The sequence below is a fragment of the Chiloscyllium plagiosum genome, chromosome 30, assembly GCF_004010195.1.
Source record: "Chiloscyllium plagiosum isolate BGI_BamShark_2017 chromosome 30, ASM401019v2, whole genome shotgun sequence".
Lineage (NCBI taxonomy): Eukaryota > Metazoa > Chordata > Chondrichthyes > Orectolobiformes > Hemiscylliidae > Chiloscyllium > Chiloscyllium plagiosum.
The window spans coordinates 20,363,927-20,383,437 of NC_057739.1; the positions used below are offsets into that span (position 1 = coordinate 20,363,927).

Sequence of the window (19,511 nt, forward strand, 5' to 3'; positions counted from 1 at the left end):
TGCTATCCTTGCTTGATCTGGCCTACATGTGATGCCAGACCCACAGCAATCTGGTTCACTCTTTAAGTGCCCTCTGATGTGGCTGAGCAAACTACTCAGTTCAAGGGCAATCAGGAATGAGTAACAAATACAGGCCTTGCCAGTCATGCCCTATCCTGTGACAGCATAAAAAAAAGACTGAGATATGAGACAGTTAGAGATATGGAAATGAGAGATTTTCATGGATTTAGATTGGATTTGACCCCTGGTGTCTGTGGTCAAAGGCTAAATTGGTTGTTGAGATTTTTGGGATTGTTAGAAGTAGTGAGCACACAGTTTGCCAGGACAGTAAGTCATTACTGCTTCACTGCAGATCCCAGCTATTTTAATGTGCCTCCCTATAACCTTTCCATTCCCTAAACTGTACACTATTTCCTCAAAAGAGAGCTGACAGGTACTTTTTATTCTAGACTTCAGATGTCTTTAATGCAAAGTAGAGTAGGGCTGCTGGCCCTTATTGTTTTGTTCCTGTCACCAAGCATCTCAATTTTGGAAGCAAATGTGCAATCAAAGTCACACTAAGAGTCAAAGTACAAAAGTCAGAAGCTGCATCCTTCTAATTGGTGAAGGTTACGAGCCCAACTGACAGCTGGAACCTTGTCAACTGCCCTTGGTACAATTCTAAAACAGTTCTACTTACTAACAAAGGTCTCCTGTTCAAACTCACTCATTACGCTGCCTGTCCACTGCTGAGGTGAGGTAGTACGGGAAGCATCTGCTTGTAGAACACTGTCCTTCCTCATGACATCATTCAGTCGTGCTGTTGGAGAGCGCTCACGTTCAGCAGCATCTTGATGCTGGGTTTCCTGAGACTGTTGCCTTCGCAGAGCAGCTTTTTCATCCTGACGCGGCGATTTCAGTGAAGTCGCCCTTTGGTTTTGAAGTCTGTGATCAGAGGAAAGTGAAGACCGAAAGTTAACTACTTTTCAGAAGGAACTGTCACACTCAGCTTGTGTGTGTGAACTTAGGGAATTGCAATAAATCAAGGGCAGTGGCCTCTCGTTATTCTTCTTGGACAAGACTCAGGAGTCGCGAGCCAGTTAGGAGGATCACACAATAATGAACAACATTTACACGCTGCTGTTGCTAGATTAACAGCACCAACACCAGCTCTTTCGCAGGCTGTTAGGAGCCCTCCTCATAGCCTGACATTACACTAATTGAGTCGAACAAAGAACAGTGCAACATATTGTAGAATCCCTGCAGGCCAGAGGCAGGCCATTTGGCCCATCGAGTCCATACTGACCCCGTGAAGAACATTCCACTCCTATCCCATAAACCTTCATTTCCCATGGCTAATCCACCTAACCTGCACATCCCTGGACACTATGGGCAATTCAGCATGGCTAATCCACCTAATCTGCACATCTCTGGACTGTGGGAGGAAACCAGAGCTACCGGAGGAAACCCACACAGACACAGGGAGAATGTACAAACTCCACACAGACAGTCACCCGAGGGTGGAACCAAACCTGGGCTCCTGGTGATGTGAGGCAGCAGTGCTAAACACTTCCCAACATTTAGTATTGATACTAAATGTAAATATTGTAAAATGTATCACTACATAACTATGGGTTAAAGATGAAAGGCTCAGAACAGACTGACATCTACATAGAACATGACAGTATTAATATACAACATTACCATTGCATTGAGTGAGGAATCAGTATTGTACCTGCTCTGAGTGGGTTGATGCTCTGGAGTCTGAATGGCTGGTGTGAGTCTGCTGCTGTCAGAGCCCACAAACCCACTGTCAGTCTCTGGAGAAACAATGCGTTCCTGGAAAAGCAGAACAGCCCCTTCAATATTGCACGCTCAGCAAAAGGCTCTTTATTTACCTACAAGGTCGAGTTCATTTTCAGAACAACAGAACATTTACTCGGAGTGGGAGAAAGAGATCCTTCACTGCAGCCGACTGCACCCTGGCAGAGCACGTGTCTCCCCGTGACTGTGGAATCTAAGGGCAGGAGCTGTTCCTTCCAGCTCGCTCAGCATTCCTTGCTTCAGTATCAGACCCACTAAAGCTTGAGGCATCTGTTACCATGAGGCAGTGGGGAGAGACCAACATCTAAGGTTATCGGACCCTCCCGGTCCTCAAATGTATGTAAATATAGTCTTGTATGAGTAAGAAATGCCTTTGGTTTGTTTGCTGGATAGATTCAAACTCTAATGTTTGTTTTGTTCCTTCATATGTTACTGTACAGAACCGAGCTGCCTCAGTGACAAGATACTTTTATGAATAAAGTATATTTTTCAAATAAATCCGAGGTGATTGAGAAAAAAATTTGACATTTCCCAGAAATCAATTATTTTTACATTGAAAAATTCTAAACTTACACAGCTCCATTCTTCATATAATATTGGAACATCTTAATTGCTACAAAATCAAACTTACAAATGTGTTATCTGAGACAAATTTTGGCGATAGATGAACTCCATCAGTATAGACAGTCATATTCCATCAGCTCTTTAAAACCTTCCTTACTGCATATCTCATTTCTTTGAGTGCACTTTAAGTTACGTCGCACCCCCTATTATTACCTTCCTTATTTGACAACCACTTTATTCTGATTATGCTTCTGTAAACACTGTCAGAGGTTTTCTTGCAGTAAAAGGTGTTCAAGGTAAATAAGTGTTTGTTATCCAGTATCACTTTCACAAAACCAATCACACTTTTAGATCAGCTCTGTCTCACATCGAACAATAACTCTTGGTTCTCACAAAAAAACAGAAATTGCCAGAGAAACTCAGCAGGTCTGGCAGCATCTGTGGAAAGAAAGCAGAGTTGATGTTTTCGGTTGACTCTTCTTCAGAACTGATTGTACCTTGGAAAAGGTTGGTGTACTTGCTGAAAATGGGGTGGGGGGGGTGATGTCGTCAATAATGGTGGGAGACAGAGAAAGAGAACAGCAGTTGGGCAAAGGAATGGGTGAAGGTCAGCCTGAGGGAATCAGTAGCTGCTAATGGGGACCATTAGAGGCTGACAATGAGATGTCTGTGCCAGTAGTCCATGTGATGACAAGGTCTGCTGTCTGAGCACTGGGGACAGACATGGAAGGAGGTGTTCAGGCCATAAAATTATTGAACTTGATAAGGAGTCCTGAAGGCTACAGGGTCCCCAAGTGGAAAATGAGGCGCTGTTCTTCCAGCTTGCACTGAGCTTCGCTGGAGCACTTGCAGCAAGCCGGGCACAGAGATGGTGGCCAAGGAACATGGTGGTGTACTCAAAAGGCAGGCAAGAAGAAGCTCAGGGTTATTGTTGTGAGCAGAACATAGCAAAGTGGTTGCCCAGTCTTCACTTTGTGTCCCCAGTGCAGAGGTGACACATTGTGAGCAGTGAATGCAGTAGACTAGATTGAGCATAGTGCAGGTAAAGTAGTGCTTCACCTGGAAGGTGTGTTTGGGCCTTTGGATACTGAAGAGGAAGTAAATGGGTAGGTGGTACACCTTCTGCGGTTGCAGGGGAAGGTGCCGTAGGGTTGTGGGGGAGGTGGTGGAAGTGGAGGAAAAGTGGACCAGGTGTTCTGGAGTGAATGGTCCCTGCACAAGGCTGACAAGGGGAGGGGAGGGGAATATGGGTCTGGTAGTGGATTCCACTGGAAATGGTGGTTAATGATTGACTCAATGTGGATGCAGGTGGGATGGTAGGTGAAAACAAGGGTGACCCTACCAGTATTGTGGGAGGGAAGGGAGGGGGTGAGGGCCGAAGTGCGGGAGCTGGATTGGACTCAGCCGAGGGCCCTGTCAGCCATGGTAGTGAGGAATCCTTGGCTGGGGAAGAAGGTGGACATTTCAGAGGCCCCTTTGTTGAAGTTGGGATAATCAGAATAGATGTGACGGAGATAGAGGAACTGGGAGAATGGAATAGAGTCTTTAAGGAAGCAGGATGTATACAGTTATGGTAACGATGAGAATTGGTGGGTTTATAGTGGTTGCAGAAATGAAAACAAAGATAGCCACGACTGTCACTAATCTCATTTCATCTGGTCATTTCCTACCCACTGCCTCCCTTTACACTGGGGAGACAAAACACAAACTGGCGTTTGGTGACCCTTCAGCCTTCAGGACTCAATATCAAGTTTAGTAACTTTAGAACCTGAGCACCTTCGTCCATGTCCTTATCCCAAGACCCACACATTAGGCTTGTCATCACATGGGCTCCTAGTACAAACGCCCCATTGTCAACCTCTAATGGTCCCCATTAGCAGCTATTGGTTCCCCTAAATTGTTCTTTACCCATTTCTTTTCCTACCCAACTGCTGTTCTCTTTCTCTGGGTTCCATCTCCACTTTCTCATTTCCTCCTTACCGCAGCACGCATAGCAACCTTTTCCTAGCTACAACTAGCTCTGAACAAGGATCACTGGACATAAAACATTAACTCTCTCTCCACAGATGCTCCCGAACTGCTGGGTAATGCTGGTAGTATGATTGTGACTTTGTTCCATTTTGCTTTCTCCTTCTCAAAATCACTTATTACACTGAAGTTTGCAGAATGTGTGGCTCAGAAACAGGCCGTTCAGCCCTAACAGCCCATGCTGGCGTTTATGTTTCTCTTCAGCCTCTTCCCATATTTCTCCTGATGAAGGGCTTATGTCCAAAATGTCGATTCTCTTGCTCCTCAGATGCTACCTGATCGGCTGTGCTTTTCCAGTGCCACACTTTTCGACTGGCGTCTCTGTATAGATCAGTGGGCTAAATGTGAAAAGCATCATCTTTGGAAACTTCCAAATTTTTAAATCTGTGACTGGTGTCTAAAGTTAATTCTCATGTCACTTTCTAACCCATATTCATGCTGGTCAGAACTTCGGACTTCTTGTGAAAATTCAACTGTCTCACCTATAAATATTTTTGCTATCCCATACAAATCACACAAATTGCAATGAACCAGCTTAAAATAATTCCACTGGAGACAGAGAGAGGCTGTTGTTCCTTCACCTTCACACCTTTAGTCAGGTGTATTGTTGCAACAGGCGATAAATTGTCAGCACGAATAAATGCTGATGACGCACAATGGGATCAGAGGGTTGAGGCAGTGGGCCTGCAGCATCTCTGCTGCCATCTGGTGTAGCTTTCTGAAGTTACAGGAGCTCACAGCAGATGGGAAGCTGCTGACATCTGGGAATCACTGAAACAATTAATTTTTAAAATGCTAAATGAAAAGAACTGACCAATTAAACACATTGAAATTGGAGTTTGCCGCTCTGTATTACTCACACTCCTTTCAGTAAATCCCAGGCAGCAATGACTCTCGATACATAAATCTGCTGACAGAAATCCTCTTGGAACTAATCCACTGCAGTATTTAAATTGTCTTATTTTTGACTCATAATGTTGAGTCATTGGTAGATTCAGTAGAAGGCTTTCATAAGAATTTCTAAGAGGATTTAAGGCATAATAATATTTTCAGCTCTCTAGTACATGGTTTACTAAATATTGGGACTGTATATAAAACACTTCATCACTGAATTAATATCAGGCCAAGACTGAACTAAAGATGGTTCAGTTAATAGCCAGTTAGTGATTTTTAAAGCAGATATAATCTGCAATGCTAATGAGTCACTGAGGTGCAAATGCATATCAAATTATTGTTATTGTTCGTGCAGATTTTGATCAGGTTATTCTGAAGACACTCAGCGTAACATTTATTCTCGTGTCAACAACAAGCTAAAATATAATGTGCTATGGGACTGAATAATAGAGGTGCACATACTAAAGAGGCTGGAGTGTGTCATCATTCAAGTGCTCCATGTGATATTTTTCCTGATGACCAGTTCTGGTACCTTGTGGAATTTGTCGTCTATTGTATTCTAACCTACTGAAACAAGTTCTTTGAGATAGTTCAGTCACCAACTCTCCTATTTGTTTGCTTTGGAGTGATTAGTAGTGGAGGATATACCACTGTAGAATATCTACATGAAATATTTGTTAGATAACAAGAATGCTTATTGCATGAATCCCTTATACACCATCTCCCTGAAAGCTGTCCCCCCATCCCCCATGGTTAACCTTTATCCAACAAGGTTTACAACTATATTATGTTTACCATTACCACCTCAACTCCACCCCCACGTCTCTGACTTCATAAATGCAGGTGGTTCGGACATGTTACACCTCCCTCAGAATACACTCTCTTCAGATATGGTCGCTTGATCAATCTCTTGCTTGAGGACTGTTAACCATGATTCTGATCTGTGGATCATTTCTAGGCTGAAGGATTTTTTACTCCTGGGATATCCATTGCAGAGGATGTTGTTCTTTGTAGATATTGCTTTTGGTGCATTATTTTAACAGGACCATTTTGGTCTATTATCTTATGTGACTCAGGTAGTTGCCTGACAACATTAGCTGGGAAACTTGAATCTTGTGAATGTCCATCATGGAAGAAAGCTGCTCTGTTACTTCAGTTGCCCATTATGGTAGCTAATGTACTCTCAGTCATGCCAATGAAGGATTGCTACTCACATGGCCCTCTCTGTCACTGGCATTGACCGTGCTGTTTTAGAAGACAAAGCATTGACATTTTCATCTTTCCTATGAAATCTGTGATGTCCTCTATGTTGATAGTGTTAAACAGCTCTTTTATGTTAATACAAGTGATCTCACTTGGTTGTTTCTCCTGTTGGGTTCTGCCAGGAGCCTGAGAGGCCCAATGAAGTTATCTCCTGGTTAGCCCTTGATTGGTTGGTGGATTGGTTGGATTGACTAGTTCCTGGACCAGTGTTTGGACAGCCATTCATCTCTAGATCAATTGTACTCTTGGACGTAGTCAATCTCCTCCAGCTCTTCTGATGAAGTTGGTTTGAGAAGTGCATGCAGACTCAAAAGGGAAGTTGGATCATTGTGGACAATGTACACATTTTCAACTGTCTTCTGTGTGTTGTGCTATAGTGTAACCAATAGCACTCCTTATGCTTCTGTGTGTTATTCCATCTTTGCCACATAGTTGAATCATTTTAGGCTGTATTATCTGGTTCTTCAGCCATGATAACCAGACCTCGATCATGCACAAAGTCAAATAGAATGTCTATTGTTGTAGACAAGTTCCGTCTCTTCTGGTCCATCTTGATGAACTATTTCTGTTAAAGATGTCAGGGTATCTTCTCCAATTGAGCTATCTTGTTTAATGCAGGTAACATTGAAGGGTGGTAGGAGTTCCATCTTGTAGACCTCTCTGTGTGCATGGCCAACACAATGTGTTAATTCTGCACATTGTCATTATTGCTGTAATCAAATCCTCTTGTATTAAAGGCTAACATTCCCTTACCCATCCACACAACTTGCTGTATATGCATGTCTGCCTTCGGTGACTTATTAATAAGGACACCTATGACCCTTTGTACATCTTTACACTCTCCAACCTTTTACCATTTAAGAAATGCACTGCATATCTGTATCTCTGACCAAACTGGATAACCTCACATTCTTCCACATTTTGTTCCACTTGCCTTGTTCTTGCCCATTCCCTCTGTCCAAACCCTCCTGAAGCTGTTTCACATCTATCTCAAAACACACATTCCCATTTAGCCATGTCACACCTGCAAATGTGGAAATATTCCATTTGATCCAATATATATTGTAAACATCTGGGGCCCAAGCACTGATCCATATGGCTCCTCACAAGTTACAGCCGACCAACATGAGATTAACCCATTTATTCCGCCTGGTTTTGTCTGCTATAGCAATCTTAAATGCCAGTACATTACTTCCTATCCTTTCTGCTTTAATCTTTTTAACGAGCCTCTTGTGGGAGAACCATCTGAAAATCTAAGTAGACCATACCCATCAGCTCTCCTTTATCAATTTTACTAATTTTTTCAGTAACATCTTCACAATATTTCATTAGTTTTATTAGAGTTAACGTTTCAGGTCCAGTCTGAACAAAAGGGCACTGGACCTGAAACATTAACTCTACTTTCTCTCCATAGATGCTGCCAGACCTGCTAAGTTTTTCCAGTAATTTCTGTTGGTGTTTCCGATTTCCAGCACCCACAGTTCTTTGGGTTTTTTTGTTTAGTATCCACACATTCTTCTTCTGATCGGAGATCCTCTCTTACTAATAGACCAAACCCGTCCTTTTCCTCTTTGCCTGTCCTTCTTTACCAACAAATATCCTTAAAACATTGCAAGTCCTGATCACCATGCAGGCATATTTCTGTAATGGCAATTAGATCATACCTATATATCTCTGGTAGTGCCTTTATATTGTCCACCTTGTTGTGAATGCTCATACATTCAGGTAGGCTGTCCTTTACTTTGTCTTTTTGACATCAATCCCTTTTCGGAACATACTCAATGTTCAGCTTTTTTTGCCCTTCCTTCTCGTCACCTTAGCATCTTTGCCAACTTCTCTAACACAATGGTGCATGCAGCTTCACCAAACAAACCCCAGTGATTCAGGAAGGCAGCTCTCTACTGCTGTCTCCAGGGCAAGTAGAGATTGACAATAAATTTGGGCCCAATCAGCAAAGCCAACCTCCCCTAAATGAATATGAACATGCAAACCTTCATTCAGGATGTGAAAGCTGACTGGATTTCCGAGCAATCAGGCAGTGGATTAGTTGTCGGTCTGATTTTGACTCGTATTAATGATGGAATGATGAAGCTGGGGCTGCTGAGTTGGCCAATCAATGACTGGCAGCTCCAGAACTTGGCATTGCTAAGGTGGCAGCCATATTTGCTGCTGATACAACAGCTCCTGCACTCCGAGGATAGTGGATCACCCACGGAAAAGGTAGCTGCTGTTTAGGGGAAGGGGAAGTAAGGATTTTTATTTATGTCATGCAATGTGGGTCTCACTGGCAAGGCTGGCATTTGCTGCTCATTCCTAACTGCCCTTGACTGTTAGCTTTTTAAGAGAGTAGTCAACGGTTAACAACATTGCTGCAGGTCTGTGGTCACATATAGGCCACACTAGATAAGGGGAACAGATTTCTTTCTGGAAAGGATAACAGCGAAGTGCTTTTTACAACAATTGATGATATTCCTCACAGCCACCAGTAATGCCATTAGCTTCATATTCCCAATGTATTAGTTAATTGACTTTAAATTCCACCAGCCACCATGGTGAGATTTGAACTTGCATGCCAGGGCATTAGACAGTCTCTGGATGCATAGTGCAGTGACAGTACCATTGTGGCACCATCTCCCTAAGGTAAAGGGGTGAGGGGAGGCAGTCCAAGGGGGTTGAAAGCAAGGGTAGTGGGTTGGTTCTAAGGAGCCACTTCTCTGCCTTACTCCCAGTCTCTTGCTTGTGCACAGATCGATGGATTCACCTTGCCCTCTCAGCCTGCTCCCACCAGTGATCCAGTGTGTGAATCAACTCTTTCTTGATGCAGCTGGACCTAAAACAATTGTGGCCCGTGTGGGAGTAGGCCCTGAAGTGATCATCAAACCTCATGTACTTTTCAGGGACTTCCAAAAGCCCGCAGCTCCACACCAAAATGGCTTTCAGCCCCCCACTTCAAAATGACTAACTTGGTCTCAGCAGGAGCATTATGCTAGGTGTTCCTGACCCATAGTAAAAGCTGGTGGAGGAAAAGGGTGCAAGATTGGGAGTGCAGATGAATTTCAGATTTCTTCCAAATCAAAACTAAATATTGGCCACTCACACACTGAAACCGGTCTCCACAACCTGATTAAAATTACTATCTGACTTAAACCACCCACTGATGGTGTGCCAAGATAATATATAGATCATGTATAGTAGGGATCTTATATTGCAGTGGTAGTGTCCCTATCTCTGAGCCAGGAAACCAATGTTCGAGTCCTACCTGCACCAGAGGTGTTTCATAATGCCTCAGAACAGAGCTATGACCATGTGCTGGAATATGTGATGAGAATAATTAGGTCCTTGGTTTTGACTGGCATAGGCTTGATGGGCCAAAGGGCCTTTCTCTTTGCTATGGACCTCTATGACTCTGAACAGGTTGATTAGAAAATAAATGCACAGCCAAAAACCATTCACCGCTCTCCAACTTTCAGTATCTAATTCAAAGCAGAATTCAAAGAGAGTTTGATCCTTTCTCATGTTAAGTGTTTCCCCATGAAGTATGGAAGACTTCAGAGTTTGCCTTGCAGTTACTCTGTGATAGAAATTTCAAACAGCTCCCAGCTCAATACTGGGATATGGACAGTAACACTGTTCCTTTAGTGTGTATTGCAATTTCTGCACATGGCAATGTTGGACGTGGAGCAGAGCGTCCCCTGAGTGTTTGGGTTGATTTTCAATTGCGGCTGCTGATGGGCTCATGTAAAATGGCCACTGGAGGGCACCATGCAAACGGAGGCAAAATCTAAAACCATCAGCACTGTAAACTGTATCCCTTTGTGAAACCAAATGAGCAACCAATATTACCCAGAAACAAGATGCTGGCTTGGAACTCAGTCAATAAATAAAAGGAAAGTGTTTATTGAAATACAGTCTGAGGTTTCCAAAACGGTTTTACGTCACTAATGACGTGCACATCTATGCGTGGTACTTATTGTCTGGACATTGAGGAATCTCTGCAGACCCATGCACTGTGCTATTTTACCTTGTAGCAACAAACATTAAATCTCAGCTTTGAGGCTGGGCAAGTAACTCTGACTTTCCCAGTCGCCAGAAACAGTCATTGATAGAAAATGTAAAACGCAGGTCCATATGGAAATGGCGTTTGGATAACACCTATACCTGAAGTGGAAGCCTGTTTGTTTTCTATTCAGAGCCCTGCTGTGTGTTTTCACGTTTTGGCGGGTGACTCGTGTTTCTTATGTTTTAACTCTCGACTGGCCATGGTGACCTGTTTTATTTTCCCTGTGCTTACAAATATCTAATGGCTGAAGATTTGGTATCAAATCCATATTTCCTTCCCCAAATAACCAAACCTTTGAGGCGCATCACATTGTAAGTGGTTGCAGTTACCTCCAGAGGGATTAATGTGGTTTGGTGCAGAGCTTTGCGAGAGATGTTCTCAGGAGAAGCAATTCCGTCCACATAACTTAGACCTTTTCGAGACAAAAGGTCCTTCTTTTCCGAAAGGGGCATTCCATTCGAGGTGGGAGATCTGCTGCGTAGTCCGGTTTTGGTTTCTGTGGGTAACAACTCCTCTGGTTCCAGTACTGGCCCATAGCCATCCTTAAAAGCATCACCGAGTGTGGTTTCCCATTTTATTGCTTTGTTCCTTTTGTAAATGAAGAAAACATCACTATCCGATTGAAGCTTAGGAAAAATCAACAACAATGAGATATAAAACACTCAATATTAAAGGTGCTGTATTAAACAGGATAGTTGTTGCATCAAATTCCAAGAAAATGGTTGTTGTGAAGAAGTGGCTAATTGCTTTCGCTGCCTTTAGAGGGTGATGGATACCACGAAGTGGGGTGGTTGGAGTGCTTTATCTCCCCCCCTCCAACTCCATTTTGATTTATCCCCCTATCCTTCTCCCTCACCTATGATGGTCTTCATTGACTGGAACGGGTTTTAAACGTAAATTATTCCATTCAAATCATGGGTGATTAGCTGGGGTGGTTAACGGGTGATAAGAAATACTATGGGTGATTCAGGTGTGTGTAAGAGTATTTATGAATAAAAAAGTGTGGGTATTAACCTATTCAAAATGGCTCCTACTCACGGTTCTGATGTTTTACTGCTGCATTTGTCCAGATGGTCTTTAGGAGTCTTTATCCCTCCATCTTGGATTAGGTCTATCATTCTAATCTCCTGAGCATGTGCAGTTGGAGGTGACTGAGGAGTCTCAGGGATTCCCCTCGTCCTCTCAAGACCGAGCGACAGAGGTAAATCCTTGACGTTTTTATATCTGGAAAGCAGGAAGCAAACACTTTGTTTATGGGGAGAAGTGGGGAGGACAAAATTGCAAAGCCTCAAATTGAATTTAGAGGCTCAGAACATTGAACAGCAGGAAAGCACAAGTGAATGAATTTTATCTGAGCACCAGGGGTTGACCGTTTTCTTATGTAACTTGGTATCTGTTGTGCTACGGCAAAGATTCCAGTCCAGACAAGACACAACATCACAATTTCTGAGTACCCGCCTTCAGTCAAACTCTGTGTAATGGAGTCAGTATAGACTAAGTGTTGGTAAGAATGCAGTAATAATAGTTCTCCCAGAGTCCAGACAGACAATGGACTGAAGTCTGTGATGTTACAGTCTTGTAAACAATGGTGGTATAAGTCACCTTCAAAATATCTGACTTTACAGAACATGTCCATCTGTGTTATATATTACATGAACAAACATACATAGAAAATTACAACCAGCATCTGTACCTACAATCTCCACAACATACTACAGCGACTCGTCAGGTCACTACTTTTAGTGGCTTAGAATGGTAAAGATACTTCAAGAATACCAATCTCTAACATAATATTTTAAAAATTATCCAATCAATATATTGAAAATATTAGGCACAAATGAAAAATTCTAATTATTTTCTTCAAATATATTCTCACTTAAATTCTTCCCCTTTGGGTAATACAGCAGAAGATGTGGTAAGGTTCCTGGACTGATTAGCAGTGTATGGGGGCACATCTACATTCGATACACCTGGGCCTGGGTGGGGGGGGCGGGGGGGAGGTGGGAGTTAAAGTGGGAAGATGAAGGTTTAGATCGGTGGGTTGGGTGGGGATTTGGGCAAGTTCATAGCCTAAGGAGTTAATGGGGAGGGCAGCCAAGCAGGAAATATGTACATTTGAGGTGTCACCAAGAGTAAAAGGCTGAACCTGAGATTCACCGAAAAGAGTGCTGTCATCCCACCATGTTGGAAATAACACGCTTGTAATGGAGATGATAATGGCTGTGAGCACAACTGAGTGGGCAGGGAAGTATTTTGTTCTGAGAGGGAAGGGGCTTCAATTTGAGGCAATATAACACTGTTGAAATGGTGATACCTACCAGCACTATGTACCAAATGAACCCTTGGCATTAACCGCCTGGGTGCAGCCCAGGTCCTGGCCCCCATGTACCTTTGACCATAGGCAGAGCTGAATGTGGTTCCCCCTCTGGCTCGATGCCCTGTCTCCTTATGAGGAAGGGCCAGCTGGAATGAGCTCAAGGTCCACTGTCGCGTTGTTGCCTTGCTGCTGGTGCTAGAGCAATGGAATGTAGGTCCGTCTGTATTCTGGCAGTCCCTGAGACCAGGTGGAGCTGGCTCTCCACGGCAGACACTGAATGCAGGGCTGAGGCAACAGGGTCCCAACTGCCCCGTTGCAGCCGTTGTGCCAGGTGGTCAATGCACCCCCCCACGAAGGTGCCTGCTGCTCCTGGGTCAACGTGTGGAGAATTCATACATACTCACTAATGGCTGACACCACAGCAGTCCTCTCCTGTCTGGGCTGGAGCAGGTTGCTGGTCAATGCCAGTCCTCTGCCAGCTGCAGACACCAGCATGTGCCCGACTCTAATCTCAGTACCTTATACCTCGAGGTGTCCCCTTCTAGGCTGCTGGGGGGGGGGGGGTTGAGGTGTGAATGCAGGAGGCAGTCTTGGCTCCCAGAGATATCCATACTTCCTTCCTCAGGCATGGAGGAAACCATGTCTAGCAGTGCCACCCTCTCCACTGGAGACTGTGGAAATGCCACTCATACTAGCAGGAGAAAATGTGTCATGAACAAGTAGCCCATTAGGAATACACGAGGTAAAAACAATGACTGCAGATGCTGGAAACGAGATTCTGGATTAGTGGTGCTGGAAGAGCACAGCAGTTCAGGCAGCATCCAAGGAGCTTCGAAATCGACGTTTCGGGCAAAAGTCTTTCCTGATGAAGGGCTTTTGCCCGAAACGTTGATTTCGAAGCTCCTTGGATGCTGCCTGAACTGCTGTGCTCTTCCAGCACCACTAATCCAAAATTAGGAGTACATGCCCAGTGGGGTGATGGGAGAGTGGCACAGAATGGCACAAGGCTTCTCACTCAGTTGCCAAGACATTGATGTTTCTGTGTCTCCATGGGAGCCTTCCTAGTTCCGACCAGTGATGGTCAAGATCCTCTCTTCATAGGGGGACAGGAAGGAGCTCCCCCACCTACCTCATCCTGACACTTTCGGCCCTCTGATAGGACGTCCTCTCCTGGAATGAGAGGAAAAGAGGAAACTGAGTGAGATGGGAGTGGATGAACCCACTGTTAGTGAAGGTGCAGACGGGGAAAAGTGGGTGAAGCATCCCGAGTGAGTGAGTAGGCAGTGCATATGCAGGCAGATGGATGAGACGTTGGGATGGATGACAGTGAGTGAGGGAGGAAGCGGTGTGCAATAGTGAGGGTGGTAGAGTCTTGGTGGGAGGTGGGTGCAGTCAGTGTGAGTGTGAGGTAGCAGAGAGGAGATGGTGGCACTTATCCTGGCGGAGACAGGGTGGTTCAATGACCTCCGCGCAGCACTGCTGCATGGTTGACATTGCACTGACCTGAGTGGCACCTCAGATCAAGCTGGCAGGGTATGGTGCTGTGGCCTCCTCTGTCAGTCCTAGGTGAAAGAGGACAGCTTTCCACTGTATCACTACATTCCCCCCGGACCTCCAAGTCTTTGTCCACGAAACATGGTGCCAGTCTCTCTTTGTCTGCCCTGTTTGGAGCCAATGTATCGAACAATGCCAGGCAGCTCTGGGCTGCCAACCACTTGACCACGTGCACAAAGGGCTTTTAAATATAGTGTGACTGTTAGGAATTCTGGGATATCCCAGCAGCAGTAAATACTTCTGTTTCTGGTGCGTGAGAGAACTGGGCTAGCACAGAACCAGCCGGATGCCGTAGATGTGTGTGGTCCTGAGTTAATGCAGACTATAGCCCAGGAAAACTTGCTAGACCTTGCAGAGAGGAACTGTCCACGAAACATGACAAAATGACACTTAGCCGACATCTGGTAGGATTCAGATCTTGGTAACTCCACAAAATAAGATTCTGTGAATCTGTATTTTCTGCTAATATGCAAATTAGGAGTCTTCTGATCTGAAAGACTGACAATTATTGAAAAAGAAATACAAGCAAAACAATAAGAAATAAGTCATGAGAAATCAGCATGGTTTTAGTATTCATTTCTTCGATAAGCTCTCCTTCACATACTTCAAAATCCAGCATTAGAGAACTGTGAAACTGCTTGATGAGAATTATCTCTGGGTATTTATTTAGCAGAAAAACAAAATATCAAACAAACTGTTGTTGACAATCTAAGGTTATATAAATGCTCTTGCTGGTCAGTTCCTTTGGTAACTGGGAAGATATTTTCTAATTGAGCTACTCAGAGATGTAGGTACACATGTGGGACTTGAACCAACTAGAAAGATTCGATATTCGAATGTATTATGATCAGGAAATGACTGCTTCCTTTGCTCAGGGATACTAGCATTGCTCCACAAGAGCCCTCAGACATTGGGAGCAGAACTTCCTTTAAACCCGGAGCAGAGCTGTGCCAGTTGGTTGACTAACATGAGAAGGATAAATCGTTTGATGCATATGAGTTTGTACCAGGATTGATCACTACATTATGAAGAAAGGGATGCAGTTGAGACATGAATTCTTAGCTGGAATTTCCTGAGGGTCGACAGTGTGATGTTCCATGATTTGGAACATTGAGATGATCTGGAAGGAGAGACTAATCAAGCAATGAAACGAGATAATCTTAACTGCACTCACTGCTCCAACAGTTGGTCAAAATTATCCTTCAGTTGCATTGTCTTGTGCTTCAGGCTTTCAGGAATGGCATCTCCACCCTCACTTTCTCCACTCACGGAGCTCACCTCCACATCCACCATTCCATGTTGGAGTGCTGCACTTGGAACTACGCTCTGCAGAATACAGAAGAAGATTAGTCTTGAAACTCCTCAATTCAACACAGCATGTTGTTTAGATGATTTTGGACAGTGATATAATGGATCTTAAAACAGCTAAGAAAATCCATAGGAAAGACAATTACAGAGCATTTATCACACTTGAAGAACATTTCCCAAGGCATCACAACATGAAGTACTTCTGGAAATGTAGTGTTGGCAAAACTGCAACTAGTTTGTGCAGAACAGTGTCACACATACGGTAAGACGAATGAGCAAATGAGCCATAGATTTAGGAATAAAGGAATAGGTCAATGAGAAAGTCTCTGTTTTTGTTTAATTAGTGCCTGGAATGTAGCTGAGAATGCAAACGAGATCTTTGTTTAATGTTCAGCAGACTAACATATCAAATCCTTTGGAACAGATCTCCTCAGAGGAAGCTATATTAGAGTGATAGAGATGTACAGCACGGAAACAGACTCTTCTATCCAACTCGTCCATACCAGCCAGATTTCCCAAATTAATCTTGTCCCATTTGCCACCATTTGGCTCATATCCCTCTAAACCTTTCCTATTCATATACACATCCAGATAGTCTTTTAAATGCTGTAATTGTACCAACCTCTGGCAGTTCATTCCATACTCATTCCACCCTCTGTGTGAAAAGGTTGCCCTTAGATCTCTTTTATATCTTGCCCCTCTCATCCTAAACCTATTGCCTCTAGCTCTGGACTCCCTCACCCCAGGGAAAAGACCTTGTCTATTTATCCTATCCATGCCCCTCATGATTTTATAAACCTTTATAAAGTCACCCATCAGCCTCTAACGTTCCAGGGAAAACAGCCCCAGCCTATTCAGCCTCTCCCTGTAGCTCAAATCCTCCAACCCTGGCAACATCCTTGAAAATCTTTTCTGAAGCCTTTCAAGTTTCCCAACATCCTGCCGATAGAAAGGAGACCAGGATTGCAAGCAATATTCCAAAAGTGGCCTAACCAATGTCCTGTACAGCTGCAGCATGACCTCCCAACTCCTGTACTCAATGCTCTGACCAATAAAGGAAAGCATACCAAACGCCTTCTTCACTATCCTATCTACCCAGGACTTTACTTTCAAGGAATTATGAACCTGCACTCCAAGGTCTCTTTGTTCAGCAACACTCCCTAAGACCTTACCATTAAGTGTATAAGTCCTGCTAAGATTTGCTTTTCCAAAATGCAGCACCTCGCATTTATCTGAATTAAACTCCATCTGCCACTCCTCAGCCCATTGGACCATGTGATCAAGATCCCGTTGTACTCAGAGGTAACCTTCTTCGCTGTCCCACTACCGTCTAATTTTGTTCTGGAACGGGCAGCATAGTTAACAATGAATGAAATAGAGTGAGCTAAACATTTTCAAATAACATTATAGCTCCAAAATATTGAATATTTCACCTTTCTTCAGGAGTATTCACATCATCCTCAACAATATAGATTAAAAAAACACAGCCAAATAAACTTGGATAGTTGGAGATCCTCCGGCATCTTTTCACTTCAGTTCATGGAAAAATGATACTTAACTCCTAGTCTGCTCCAAAAAAACCATGTGACCATCAGCCTACTGTTAATTAGCTGTAATTTGCTTCTGGTCTCACAAACTCAGAATTAAACTCCATATCCTTGCATTTCGATGCTGCTGGAGTCTCTCTTTCCCAATAACATTACCCAACAGAAAACTGCCCACTAATTCTACATTGTCAAACTTTAGTTTGCTGCACATTCTCCCCTCCATTCCTCTGACCACTGGGAACTTAGATTCCCTACACTCCATAATTTCTTCCCAAAACATCTCCTCTTGTTCAGCTCTCTCTCCTCTCCTTCTTCAAGGCCCTCTCTGAACTCCATCTCTTTCATTAGGTACCTTTCTTGATATCTTTCTTTGGCCCTGTGTTCATTTTCTTTTCCTTATCCTGTGTGTTGGGTTGCTTTTCTATGTTGAAGGTGCGATACAATTCAAAGTAATGTCATTGATAGCTAGGGGCAGAGGGATGGAAATACACTGCATTGAGGAACATGCTTCCAACTTGAGATTCAGACAAGGGGAGCATAACTAATTGCAATTTGAGCTGTGCCGAGAGTCTTCGATGTTCATTATGTGGAAAGGAATGAATAAAAGTCTTTCAACTCAATATGGAAATACAAGCCAAACACCTCACCTCATTAGGGTAATGATATGAATCTTACCTCAGGTTTGGGATTCTGGACCATGTCTGCGGCCCTGTGCTGGGTTGGTGTTGGAGTCTGAGCCATCGATAACGGGGTTGGTATTGGAGTCTGGAGTGCAGGGATGGGTGTTACCCATGAGCTGGATGTTAGGGGCATATCAGATCGATGGTTGTTCAAGGAGTGGATCTCTGGATGCTGGCCAATCTGTTCATTCAGATCCTCCAAGTGCATTCCAAGCCGAAAAATGTTGCCTTCCACTTCCCTAGGAAGCAAAGTATATGTTCCACAATTGATTGAATATTACACTTTGAAATGCTTGCCTTCAGCATTAATTTGAGAACCATTTTTGCAACAGAAGTTCTGATATTGCCTCTATATGTAACCAGACAAAAATTAAGCTGCACTTAGTGCTCAAAGTTTGTGAGAAGCAGCAACATGAATTTGACTGGGACAACACTACCATTATAGGGCAAGCCAAACAAAGAACAGCCAGGGAATTCCTAGAAGCATGGCACTCATCCACAAACTCCATCAACAAACACACAGACCTGGACCCAATATACTGGCCACTACAGCGGACATCTGAAACTGACAACCGGAAGCGGCAGGGACAGGCCACTATAAATGCCGGTGGAAACACCACAGAAGCACTTCACAGAAGGCTCCCAAGCACTGAGGATGTCACCTAGACAGGGGACGAAACGTTTGCAACAAAAACTTCCAGCCTGGCGAACAGAACCACAGCAACTTAGTGCTCAATTTACATACTAATCCATGCTGAACAAATTGGAATGTGCTGCAGTTGAAACAAAAGGTATCCATTGAAGATTCCTGAGTTTTTAAAAATAGAATCTAACAGCTCTTGTTGAAGTATTGATATATTTTTAAAAATTTTACCATGTGCAAATCTCCAGTCTCTAAGTGAAAGCACATTTACAAACACCTCACAAATCCTATCCTTGTGTTTGGGGAACATTTGATGGATTGGAAAGATTTTCTGCCAAACTGCAGTTCTAATCCTTTAAAGGTTATTTTCCTTGTACAGTTATTAATGCTAGGTTGGTAGAGGAGTAGACAGCACAGGATTGAAAGGTCAGAATGAACAATATGCTGCCTGGAACTCAACAAGAATCGATTCATTAGACTTGCCTTGATGGCCCTTGATATATTCCCAAACTCTTTTGCAAAGCCTTGAAATGCTTTAAAAGCACTAGTTAGATTGAAAACATATGGGTAGTTACATAATCATAGAAATATTCTTCAATTTGAAAATATGCATTTACTAATCCAATGAAAATTCCTGCCTTTTTTTAGTAAGAGTTCTCATTTTACAAAGTTGGATATCCGTCAAAACTCCATTTAAATAGCATTGAACACCTTACTTAGGCTTCTTTTCAAAGGAAACAAATATTTTAATATCTTATTCTTAACATAACTTGTATTTATTTATTTGTAAATATCCTATTTATTTATTTTGTCTTCTATCATCTCACATCACTATTTCAAGACTGATCGA

At 43.3% G+C, this 19,511-nt stretch overlaps 1 protein-coding gene across 8 annotated transcripts in view; it reads right to left on the minus strand.

The window, feature by feature from the left end:
• akna (AT-hook transcription factor) overlaps positions 1 to 19,511 on the minus strand; it is a 194,525-nt gene that overhangs the window by 36,276 nt on the left and 138,738 nt on the right. For 7 of the 8 annotated variants that reach the window (XM_043720010.1, XM_043720009.1, XM_043720006.1 and 4 more), the window contains 6 exons: positions 18,014 to 18,257; positions 15,658 to 15,809; positions 11,651 to 11,836; positions 10,942 to 11,200; positions 1,715 to 1,818; positions 680 to 924 (listed from right to left, as the gene is read on the minus strand). In XM_043720010.1, coding sequence (XP_043575945.1) covers positions 680 to 924; positions 1,715 to 1,818; positions 10,942 to 11,200; positions 11,651 to 11,836; positions 15,658 to 15,809; positions 18,014 to 18,257 — 1,190 coding nt within the window. The remainder of the gene's footprint in view (positions 1 to 679; positions 925 to 1,714; positions 1,819 to 10,941; positions 11,201 to 11,650; positions 11,837 to 15,657; positions 15,810 to 18,013; positions 18,258 to 19,511) is intronic. The other variant, XM_043720011.1, reaches the window with a different exon arrangement.